This window comes from Parambassis ranga, chromosome 17 (assembly GCF_900634625.1).
Source record: "Parambassis ranga chromosome 17, fParRan2.1, whole genome shotgun sequence".
Lineage (NCBI taxonomy): Eukaryota > Metazoa > Chordata > Actinopteri > Ambassidae > Parambassis > Parambassis ranga.
The window spans coordinates 15,997,710-16,010,728 of record NC_041037.1 but is presented as its reverse complement, the minus strand read 5'-3'; the positions used below and the strand labels follow the sequence as shown (position 1 = coordinate 16,010,728).

At 40.5% G+C, this 13,019-nt stretch overlaps 1 protein-coding gene across 2 annotated transcripts in view; it reads right to left on the bottom strand.

The window, feature by feature from the left end:
* Nucleotides 1–13,019, bottom strand: part of ctnnd2b (catenin (cadherin-associated protein), delta 2b) — a 114,762-nt gene that overhangs the window by 17,699 nt on the left and 84,044 nt on the right. For both annotated transcript variants that reach the window (XM_028426998.1, XM_028426999.1), the window contains one exon: nucleotides 10,152–10,365. In XM_028426998.1, coding sequence (XP_028282799.1) covers nucleotides 10,152–10,365 — 214 coding nt within the window. The remainder of the gene's footprint in view (nucleotides 1–10,151; nucleotides 10,366–13,019) is intronic.

Here is a 13,019-nt window from a genome sequence, read left to right as displayed (position 1 = left end):
GGACACAGCAATGCTTGTGCACACCCACCAACAACCACTTAAAGGTAACTGACTGAGCACGTGTCCGTGCGCTCCCACAGTTCATGCAGCATGTTTCTCTCTGCAGGCACCACAGATATGTGGTCTGTGGGTTTGAGTGGTATACTGGAGCAGCTGATTAGCCTATGACATGACATTTACTGTGGAAAAGTCAGGGTCACGCACTGCATTGTGAAATAACCACAAGAGACTGAGTAGCACGCTCAAATTACCTCAGGTTCACGATCTTGAGCAGCTGTTAGAGATGGATTTGGGACAGCAGAGTGACTAGCTACCTCTTCTGCAGTCGATTGCATTCATTACTCACACACACACACACACACACTCGGGAGTTGATACTTTTTATTACAGAAAGAAATTAAATTATTTTATTGAGTACATCATATAGCTATCTATCTCATATGACTGCTTCAGATACAATCATTATCACCATTAGCAATGTAAAACTCATTTTAAAAAAAGACTTCTAAAGTAGTGAAAGCAGCAAATCACTTACACAAAAATTCCACTGCTCTCCTGCTCCTAATCCTCACCTGAATTCAGAATACAGTGACTAGCCAACCAAGAAAATGGACCAAGTTTTCTCTTGCCTACCAATTACTGTCCACTCCTTTTGCCAGTCCCCACACACAAACACACACACACACTGCAAAATACAAAAGCTGGTCCTCTCCAGAGACCATCTCTCTCTCTCTCTCTCTCTCTCTCTCTCTCTCAGTTATTAGAGAAAGGGACAAAAAGGGTAAGAAGAAGCAAATCACTACATTTTGTTGTAAAACACTTTGATTTCTTGAGTGCTTTTACACATGTATTAACACACACTCACACACACACTGCGATAACCTTGAAGAGCATCACAGCACATCATAATTCTTGCTGACCTACGTCTTACAAAGTGTGTTTGTCCTAATCTATGTACTCATATAATTATATGTGTCTGTGCTTAAGAGTGTCCACCCCTAGTCATATCTACACTTATCTAGCCCTCTCCGTTATGGTAGTAATTACAGCTGTACTATTGGTCATATCTGTAGATCTGTGTGTGTGTGGAATGAGGCGTCCTACTCTTCAGAAACATTTCGTTCACCCTCGGCTGAACAGCGACTGTTATCTGTCTTTGTGAGTTTGTATGGATTTGTCCTTGTGTGTGTGTTTGTGTATGAGTGTTTGCGTGTAAACCCCCCCCCCCCCCCACCCCTCCGACAAATCAGTCTTAACCCCATCAGCTGTTTGGACTCGATGTGTTTAAGGCGGACAGTGTCTGTTTGTGGTCGGAAGGAGTTTCTAAAAGACTGTAGCTTCTGGCTTCATGACAGTAATTAGGGTGCTCTGTCATGTTAGAAAAAGTGTCTTCAAGCTGTGTCAGTGCATCCTGATCTGCTGCTCAACACCGCCAAGAGGACAAGCTGCTTTATTTTGTTTGTTTTGATAACCTTGACATTCAACACGACACTTTTAATAGGTCTATTAAAGTGTTGGCTTTATGATGTTTTACTGATTTAATGTAATGATCCAAAGGTGAAGTAATATGAAAAGGTCAGGTAAAGTCCAATGTTAAAATGGCACCCGTCATAATTCTTGTATACACACTGTTACGTCCACTGGGGTGTTCGTTTTTGGTTTGTCTTGTGCTTTCTTTCAGACCCAATCAACAGGATCAGCTGCACCTGGTCATCTGCTGAGGGCATAAGGAAGCCCTTCCTCCACTCTTCAGTCTCTCTCTCAGCCAGCAGGAGCAGAGCCACACCACATCACCTTGCTTTATTTCTTTATTTTTGTTGTAAATTAATTTGTAAATAAATGTAAAACTTCTTTTAATCCACTTGCTATGTTGTCATGTCGCTACCCCCTGAGCCAGGGTTGTAACACACACCATTTCTACTTATACAGACATATGTGTGTGTGTGTGTGTGTGTGTGTGTGTGTGTGTGTGTGTGTGTGTGTGTGTGTGTTAAAGAATTATCTTATCTTATATATATGAAACATGTCCATTCCATCGGTTGGTTCTTAATTTAACACATCAAGCAGACATTAGACAAGTTATTGTTTTCTCCTGACTACAGAATTTAGCTAAAATGCTAGCAATCTAAAACCTGTCATGGAGAAGTATTGTAAATGGACATTGGAAAAACACGGACATTGGGAAAAGAAAAACTATATGAATATATATATATATATATATATATATATACATACATATATATATATATGTCCCTTTAGGGCCTCCGTAGGATTCAGAATGCATGACGGAATCATCATTTTACTGTGTTCTAAGTTAGGTGCTGGCTTCAATCCATTCATTCTCGTGGGCTGAGGCTGCTTATTGTGATGGAAATAATGAATCACATCCTGCAAAATCTAAATAAAGACACTGAATAATGCATTTGAAGTCCTGTGGTTTAATTGTTGGAGCACAGCATGTAACTTCATTGCTATGTCACACTTTGGCTGCATCCCGTAAACAGAAATACTAATATCAGACTACACATATTAACAAAATGGCAAGCAAAAATATATAATTTAATATGCAAATTAGGTTGCTAAAAATTTTTTTTTTACTAGACCTGTTTTAAGGATATCAACATGTGCCTATAATTAACAGGAACATTCTCATAAAAAATAATGATGAAGATAATAAAATCCCAATTTAAACTTTAACTAACCAAAGCACTGCTTTAATATTAACAGTATACTGCTGTGCATGTGGAACACTGTGCATGATGTCATGTGCAGCTGCAAGAAAAGGATGTTTTTTTTTTTTACTATCTTGAGTAAACTCAGCTGTTTGCCAGCAACACCACTCGCTGTGCAGACTATGACATCATCTCCCTGAGGTGAAAGGCAGTGGGACTTTATCTTTGATCTGAAACACACAAAGTGTGTCACACACACACACACACACACACACACATAATAACCACTAAATACACACTAGTGACTCACATTCACTAACACACAGCGACACAAGAGTATGCAAGCTCTGAGAGGTAACACACACACACACACACAGACACACACACACACACACACACACAGAGCAGTGAGTGTGTGGCAGATGAAGGAGGTTAATTGCCTCAGCCTTACATCACAAGTGGCAGCAGGAGGTTATGAATGCACTGCTGTGTGGAGGGAGGGGGAAATGAACATGTTGGCTATCTCTCTTTGTCTCAGATGCCATTTCCCATCTTTCATTTGCAGTGTGCTTTCATCCCAGTGTTTTATTTCTGTGCTCTGCAACATTACAGCACATCTCTTTGTTCACCTCCACACTTCTTTCCGGTTTGTTTTTTTTATTGATTCCTTCTCAGCTCTTCCCTTTTTTTTTAGCTTTTGGACTCCTGCATTTGAATGAGACCTCTGCCAGAGTTGCTGATGATTACTGTACTACACTATGCACATTATAATGCATAACTACAATAAGCATATGTAAAAAAAACAGACTTTACTGTTGTACATCTGCAGTAACTTCATGTCACAACAAGGAATCAGTGCTGAAAATGCTGAAATAGTTCTGGACTGGATGTAGCATCAGCACAAAACGCCACACTGGTGGTTTGACCTTGAGAACAGCAGGGTGTCTTTTGCGGTTATAAGCGATCACTCTCTAATGGGACACTGTGTTCCACACGTGCCATCTGAGTGGGTTGGTGGAAGGCAGAGAGTTCTTTGAAGAACACAATGGATAAATCAGTTGTCACCTTCCTCTTTCAGCTGTCATTCTGCAGCAAACACTAAAATGCAGAGCGCAGCTGAGGGAGGCTCAGAGTGCCATGGTGGAACATCATGACGTTCCTGCTGCAGGTATACTAAACACTGTCATCTAATCCACAACAAAATGTGTATAATAACAAAGTACTGTTTATCTGATGATGATGAATCATCATGTGACTCCTGGGTCATTTGACTTATTCATCACATTTTCTTTTTGATATTACATCAGCATCAGTCTTACATTACTTTCTCCGAAGTGTGTATAGCATATGCAGGTGAAAGCACAAAGCACATTTCCCTTTAATGCAGATGACACAGTGATCTATAGTATGTCTGTGGATGCTCTGATCAGTAATCTATAGTACTGCCTCCAGACCCTCTAATGCTGTCAGTCAGTTAGAGTCAGCCTTCAATACTATTCAAAACAACTTCTTCGACTTAAAACTCATCTTAAATTCAGATCAAACCAAGTTTATGTTATTTCCAAATGCTAAACCAAAGCCTCAAAACCTGCCACGAATCAGCACCTTACAGGGCTCTCAAATACAACTTGTTAATCAGTATGAATATCTCAGCATCTGGATTGATTACTCTTAGGCTTAGATTGAAACTGGGGTTTTATTTCAGAATCAGGTCCCGTCTTTCCTTTGAGGCCAGAAGGAAACTTGTTCTATATGCATGCTTCTTGACACCACATATCATGGAGCTCTGAGGTTCATCACAGGTCTCAGAGCTCGGACCCATCACTGTGTGCTTAACCCTCATGTTGGCTGGACCTGCTTGTCGTCTCGCAGGCTAAAGCATTAGTACCTACTCATTTATAAGTCTATACTGGGTCAGCTTCCCCTCTACTTACATATGCTTATTTTCCAGCGAAGTGTAGCTTCCTACAGCCTTCGTTCCCATGACTTGTTTTTATTGTATGTTCCGAAAGTGCGGTCTGAGCAGAACGGTTTAAAATTGAAGGAGCTGGCCTCTGTAGATTAAAATAAATTTTTAATGACAATAGGATGCAATAGCTTCACCTGACTGTATATGTATTATTTGATTGTTTGTTTTAGGATTGTGTGTTGATGGAAATAGACATGTGCTACTGAGTTGCTGCCTGCCTTGGTCAGGAAGTCTCGTCTGGTTAAATAAAGGTTAAATAAAAAAGAAATAAATTGTGTTCTCCACCTATTGACACAACAGTAAGTGTACTAATCTAAATCATTTGATTCTTTTTTTTTAATGAAGTGACAAAAAGCTGCTGTGTCCAACATGGCTTAGGGTTAATAAGCCTCAACTATGGCGTGCAATCCTGCTGTCCTTTAATCACATTGATCCATGAACACTGGAAACTCTGTGTCCACAGTTGATTTGCAACAGAGAGGAAATCGATGTATCTTTACTACACTGAATACAGTATCAAGACTGCACATACAACTGGAGATACTGTAACATATTATTAGATATTATTTTCCTGCAATTATAAAACATAGTTAATGAGCACAATATATAACTCAAGGGAGCACTACTGCTCTGTGTTTGTATAAGTAACATTGTGCCATCTTGTGTACTCCAGCCTTTATTTATTTGTATGCTGATACACAAATCTTCTTTTTGAGCGTTTTCCTTCTTTTCTCGTGCAGCCTTATGGTCTTTATTTTACATAATGTGCTGGTTCTATAAAGGTTCTTCTAGCAAGATTCTTCTCTAATTTTCCCTTTTTGTTAACTTCAAGCTGTCGGCCTCCGTCTCTGCCTAAATGTGGATGAGCACTGTGACTGGATTGCATGAAGACTGCAGAGAGCTCCTGTCACAGTTTGAGCCTGACAACTTCCACGTCTGCTTCTAAGGAGCTGACACCAACATGAGCAGTCCAGACCTGTCGCTTACAGTGATGTGTGCTGCTGTGACTGAATGACACAGTTGCACTGTAATGACAAGTGGAAACCACAGCTACTGACAGCACGCAGATTTTTAAAAGGGAATAAAGAAGTTAAAGAAATAGCGGCGCTCTGAGAGTCAAGAGGGGACGATGTCGTGTTGTTAGCATTCCTCTGTAGCTGAACTTCTGTTTTTCTCACACACACACACACACACACACACCTCTAAGCAGGGGTTAAATGCGCCTCATGTAGATTTAAAACAAACACACGGAGAGAAGAGAACAACATGAATAGTATTTCTGCAGTGCTGCAATGTTTTTCAACATGAATGAATCAATAAATCATAAATCTGCTTATGGGTTACATAAGACAGGATCAATAACAGTAGATTAAAGCTGAGAGACAGACAGAGGTTTTGTGTCTATGCGTCTAATACATTTCATATCAAAGCAGCCAAAAGCAGTGAACACTAATATACTTTACATTATATTGTATTTCTTTACACTGTAAACATAAAGGATGACATTTGACCTGATATACAGATCATGCTGGGACTATTTCAGCTTATTATTATTAGGAGCAATGCCACCGGTCAACTGTCAATATCTCTCTAGAAATACATCTCTGTGTGACAGCGATCAGTCCATATTTCATTGCTCTTCAGAGCAGGCTTGGAAATCTGAAGGTTGATTTAGGGCCTGGAAGCTATATGGACACTGGTAAAGTTGCTAAAGTTAACCCATGCATTAACTGTTTTCAGTATGCTATCACTGACTTTAGAGGCATTAAACATCAAAGTTCAATCTAATGTTCTACTGACGGCACAAACAGGACTGTCATCTGATGAGGGCGTTTACAGCACTGCAGTTAAAGCTATTATTCCCAATAATCTTCATGTGATTATATAATCTGTGCTCTACTTTATAGAACAAGTTATTCTGTTTTATTACAGATAAACAGACTACTGTGACTATTCGACTGCTGTGACCTTCTGCCTTTCAGGTCAAAGCTCGCTCCCCAAGTGGAATATCTAATCTAAAGACGGGCTAGCATTCATTTAGTGCAGACATCATCTGGAATCATGGTCTGGAGGATGATCCAAATGAGTTTGATGACCCTCTGGTAATCACTGCTCTGTAGTAGCACTTCCATGTAGAAATTGTGGATGGATTAAAGTCACATTTTGTACATACACATGTACAATTTGTTTTTATTTTTTAAACTAGTGCCACTAAATTGTCTGATTAATGATTTCAGATTGCTCGGTTTGTAAATGTAGGTCATTGCAGCGGTCACATGCTGAGTGACTTCAGCCACAAATGCTGCACATTAGTCAGCAGTAAGTGAAGCAATATAGCAACCTGTTCGTTGTTTTTGGGTTTCTGGTTCGATTCTGGAGCCTTTCTGTGTGGTGTGTGTTGCCCTGGGTGCCTCTCACCCTGGATAGCTGGGATAGGCTCCAGTCCCCCTGTGACCCTGCACTGACAAAGCGGGTTCAGATGATGGATGGATAGTTGTTTTTGTGTTGGTCACCTGTGTAGTGATGTGACAGCACATTCACTTCTCCAATCATGGCTGACAGCACTTACAGACAACATCTAACTATACCTGAAACTAAGGAATTGCAAAATTTTGTTCCAGGAACTTGTCCCCAAAGAGGGTTTTTTGGTTGAGTTCCTTGACCTGAAACAGGCTTATATCAAACATGCTCACTGCACACACAAACATACACTTCATCATGTAAGATGTGGAGGGATTGAAAAGCACAGGAAAGCAACCTTGGTTTTGTGCCATCAAGTCAACTGTACATGTGAGATAGAGAAAGAAAGAAAGTCCTTTGTGTGTATTTGTGTGTAGCTGAATCTGTCACCAGTAAGGCAGGCAGCTTGACTTCCCACTGTGATCCTGATTCAAAATGCTCACCAGAGAGAGAGAGAGAGAGAGAGAGGGGAACAGGGCAGGCGATACAAAGAAAGAGTGAAAAAAAACAGAGGAGCCAGAAAAAGGCAAAAAGGACAGGAGAGAGACAGGAAGAGAAGGAGAGACCAATTACGAAAACCCAACCACAGAGGGATAAGAGAGTGAGTGAGAGAGGCTGGCAAACAGAGAGAGAGGGAGAGAGAGAGAGAGAGAGAGAGAGTTATTTCCTCTGGGTCTTTGACAGAGAGAGAGGAGAGAGAGAGGAGAGAGGAGAGAGAGGAGAGAGGAGAGAGGAGAGAGAGAGGAGAGAGGAGAGAGGAGAGAGGAGAGAGGAGAGCGTGGTCTGTCTGCGTCCGGTCGGTCGTTCAGCTGATTAATTTGTGACAGGAGGGATTTCTGTGCTCCGTGCCTTGAATTGCTGCTCTAATTTATATGGTAATCTTCTTTAAGACTCTAGCAGCATACAAAAAACCTTTTATTTCTCTACTAAGCCTAAACCCCTTTCTAGACTCTCTACACACACATATGTGCATGCAGAAAATGCACACATCACATGGGTCAAACTCTTATCGAATGTGGGAGTTTGAGGAGTCCCTGATAAGAGATTCATGTCAGTATTCATGATTGTGTCCCATTAGCTTGAGTAATGCTTAAAATGTTTGTCCCTCACGTCAGCTAACGTCAGCCTGATGTGTGAAGTACTGCTGTAAATAACCTAAAGTGGATAAAGGCTCAAGGGCGGCTTTTGTGAGGACTATTTGCTTGCTGGAACAGAAAATAAGTTTGGAAGCTTGAAGCTACATCTATAAGCCACAGGTATTGATTACACAGATGTCAATATCTGTTTACTGAGATGCAGCAGCATAGTGTAATTGATCAGGCTCTTCTTCAAGGAGCTAAACCTCTTCATTTGCTGTACGGGTGTCAGACAAAGAGCACAGTCTGTAGGGGAATGCCGCTAAATTGTCTGTTAGTTACTTCTTGGTTCAACAAGCAAGCGTATGCAGAGAGGGATTACATTTGATTAAATTAACATTTCCGGATTGCCTTTATGTTCTAAAGCACAAAGAATCAAACTTCACTGCTAGAAGGTGCTGAATTGTCATATTTTGTGAGATTGCAGCAGAAGCCCAGCTTGATGCAGGCTTTTTTGGGGATGATATTTTTAACATTAATGCACATAAGCACAATGAAGCTATACAAATATATATCTCTCTATATATATAGATATAGCTATAGATATAATTCAAGTTTCCAAAATGTTTATATATATATATATATATATATATATATATATATATATATATATATATATATATATATAGAGCCAAATAAATGAATGCATGAAAAAAATGTTTTTCATGCATTCATACAAATATATATATAATATATACCGGTATATATATAAATATAAACATTTTGGAAACTTGATCAGGACATCCATAATTACAAGTAAAGGTAAGGTTCTTAAAGGTACAGAGGAGCTACTTTTGTCTGTCTTTGTCTGCTTATGGCAGTGACACACTGTCAGCGTAGTGGTTTGGCCTGCACTAAACTTACTGTTGCTATAGAAATAACAACCAACACAACATATATAATGCAGGTTTTTTTATGATTGAGAGTGCTGCCAAGTGAAATGCATTCTTTTCATGCATTCATTCATTTGGCTCTTGGATTGGAATTGCTAACCACTCCCAACCCCCCACCCCCGCCTCTGGGGGTGTTTCTGGCCATACATCAGTTTGAAAATTGAGCGGTATTTCTCATTCATCTCTGTAATCTCTGCATCCCTTGCTCCAGAGGTGAGACTCCCCCTCTCACCGTGGCCATCCGCAATGAATGCCGATCAGAAAAGGAAATTGCTAGAATGTATATAGCTGTGAAAAAAAAAACACACGCTGGTAGAGGCATCGCAGGTGATCCTTTAATCTATCTGGGTTTACAACCTAGACCCTCAGTGTGGCTTTGAACCTCACATTAATCAAGCGTGAATGCATTTTTTATGACATGGAAGATGTTTGCGTTTGTGCTGACAGCGAATACAAACATGCAGAGGATACAATGCAGTGTAGCCTTTTGCACAGGAGCTCAGTTTGACAAGTCAACAGCATTTGATGAGCGCTGTGAAGAAGGCAGGTGGTAAACAATTCTCTCCTCTGTGTCTTTGTGTGTGTGTGTGTGTGTGTGTTTCTGTATCAGTATTCTAGTGTAAACAGGTACAAGTCCAGTACTGTGTGTTGTTTGTTGTGTAGTAACATACCACCGGCGTACAGCTTGTGTGAGTGCGTATGAATATAAGTGGATTGCTGCTGTGCATAAGCGCATTTGTATGCAGGGAAGTATGTGCAGATGGAGAACCAAGGCTTCTCTTTAAGTTTAAACAAAGAGCTGTAACAGTTTTCTGGTGTTACTCTTTCATAGTGCTACATTATGTGGTCAGAATAACATCTTTTTTAGTTTGTAATTATTGTTTAAAGAGCTCAATAGCTCAATGCAGTAGCTTCATTTTATAGATTTCAAGCAGACAGCACTTTAGTGGGGCAGTTTGGATGAAGGCAGGAAATCCTGTGAACTCACTTCATGTTGTGCAGCATCAAAAACTCTTGTTACCTGTGAGCAGCTCTCGGATCTCCACGTCTGTGGTCTTCCTCAGTAGTCGGACCAGAGCCGGTATGCCTCCGCAGTTCTTCAGGGCGATCTTGTTGTCGTCGTTGGCTTTGCCGTACACCAGGTTTCTCAGGGCTCCACAGGCGCTGCGGTGCACGTCGGTCATCCGATGGTCCAACAGGTCCACCAGCAGCTGGATACCACCCTGCCGCCGTATCTGAGGAGAGAGGAGGAAAGAAGGAACGTGAGTATACATTAACAGATAACAGTGGTGTTACATCTGTGTCATTTGTCTGTCTGACCATGTAGATAATAATTTACATATTGTCAATCATTAAAAACACAGGTTACACTATAGCTACTGTTGCACTGACATGGTTTATTTAAAAAAAAAAAACAGCCAGTGCACCCTCTGTCCCATCACCAGCCTGCGTCTCTGCAGCCCTCCCTGCTTTCCTCTGTCTAGACAAAGAAAATGTAGGGCAGACTGGCTGCTCTCCACAAAAACACAGCAGTCATTTTATTGAAAGAGACAGTACAGAGACAAGGTAGTTGTGCCTGTACACTGTGTCTTCGGTGCTCTAGATGAAGATGCAACAGCATCATAAGGCCTTTTATACCTGACTGAAAATCTCAAAGAGTACACTGATCATGTAGGAAATAAACAGCCAGCACATGACCCTGGTGATGGGTAACAGCCCCTGTAAGGATATATTATGTACAGTTATAATAATGTTATTGTATTTAATTGAATAAAGCACACATAAAATGCAATCATCAGAGATTTACCCACACATAACAAAGCAACATATGCTTAGAAATGTATTATTCCAAATGCTGGATACAGTTAGGAACAAGCCATGGCTGATGCAATATTACCAAACTGTTAAATAATTTAATATTTTCTTACAATACGTATGTTAATTTAAAGTGTCAGGCGTTTTATCTGTGTACTCTATGAAATGAATAATGTGACTACACCATCCATAAGGTCATTGTAGCATTGCAGCAACATGCTAATGGAAGTAACCGGTTTAGTCTGGGTTTGTCTTATACGCCATGATTCCACATGGTAAGAAACTGACTGGCCAATTCATGGAGTCCACTTCCACATGTCTGCAAGGGTCTGACACAAATATTGTCATCTGTCCAAGTTTGCTAGACTCTGCATACAGCACAGATTGTCAATTTTCTTGCCAAACATGGCAGGCAAATTGTTTTCAAAGCTCTGTGCAGAGATTCACTGTTATAAGCCATCATTGAAAGACTACACTTCATGAATTTTAAATGTCTACTCTTTTAGAATTATCCACTCAAGCTCTTTCTGTTTTTTTTTTTCTTGTGAGGGGCGATGACCCCAGAATAATGCAGCAATAACCTGACTACAAAGCAGACCGTTGCATACTTCATTGTACTACAAATAGAAGCATGTAAGTCTGCATCTGTCCCACATGGACACCCCCAACTGCCCTAAGAAAACCAGACTGTGAGACTTAATGGAAATACTCAAAGACACAGCTGCACCGATTGTAGTCATAATATCAAAAATCGGCACATTTACGCAACCTTCAGACACTCACTGATTATCTATACTGTCAATCCTCAAAACTAGTACATCAGTGGTGATGTAAGGCTGAACTGACCAGGAGCTCCGCACTGTGGACTGCATGTATACCCAAACATTTATATAAACAACAAAGGAGCTTAGATTGTATCAGGACACCAGATTGAATCCCTCAGTCTATTATTTCAGAGCTCAGGCATCTTTTCTCAAGGGCAAAAAACAATTTGGCCTGTGGGTTGTAGTTTTGGCAGTATTGCTCTAAATAGTTCATCACTCATCTTCCTCATTCTTCCCTCTCTCTCTCTCTCTCTCACACACACCATTTTCATGCAGGTTGGCTGATTGCTGTTTGAAGAACTTTGTTCGCCCTCAGATCCATCACCTCCATAGAGATTAATAAAGTGGAATTGAATTGACATTGAGGAGCAGACGGAACAGTTTTCTGCGATATGCTGAGTGATGGCGGCTCTAAAAGACCAGGGAGCTGACAGTGCAGGAAGAGGGGTTACATAAAGGGCTGGGTTAACAGCGCATAATGAAGGGTTAATGTACCCTGCAAAAACACCACAAAGTTCCACTGAGTAAAGACGTGTCTGGTATCCTCCTCTGTTTAGAGGACACGACACACACAGGTTTCACACATTCACACAATTCAGTGTAGGCTTTTTGTTGTTTTGTTTCCTAATTCATGTGTTTAGTTTAAATGATGCTGTCAAGGATGAAAGGAGGTGTAGGAATAAAGCGAGGTGAAAGTCTGCAGGTTATACATGGAGACAGTTCATTCAGTGATTGAGGTGAATGAAATCAGGTTTTTAATGTGTGTATTTTTGTATTTCTATTATTATTTCTATTAGCAATGTATCATTAGGCCTTGTTGATGACAGGTTTATTGATCTCTGGTCGCACTGAGCTAACATTCTCTGCCACTCTCTTCAAAGACACATTGACAACGAGATGATCAACACATTTTTAAAGAAGAACAAACATAATAGGCAGCAGGAAGGAAGGAAGGATTTGGTTTACCTTTGTGTGACGTAGCTCTTTGTGCTATCCTATGCAAAGATCCCTGATCGTGCCTGATGCAAACCTCTCCAGATAAACACTTATCATACAAATCTATCTGCACACCAGTGGTGGTAAAGCACAGTATTTCTGTGTGTTTCAATTAAACTCACTACTTCTAAGTTACACCCAAAGCATGCAGTGTGTGTGTGTGTTTAAAATCAATCAATCAAGGTGTTGAAGTGTCAGTGTGATGTAGGCAGCTTTGAGCAAACACTTCACTCCATGTCTCAGAGGTCTCTCTC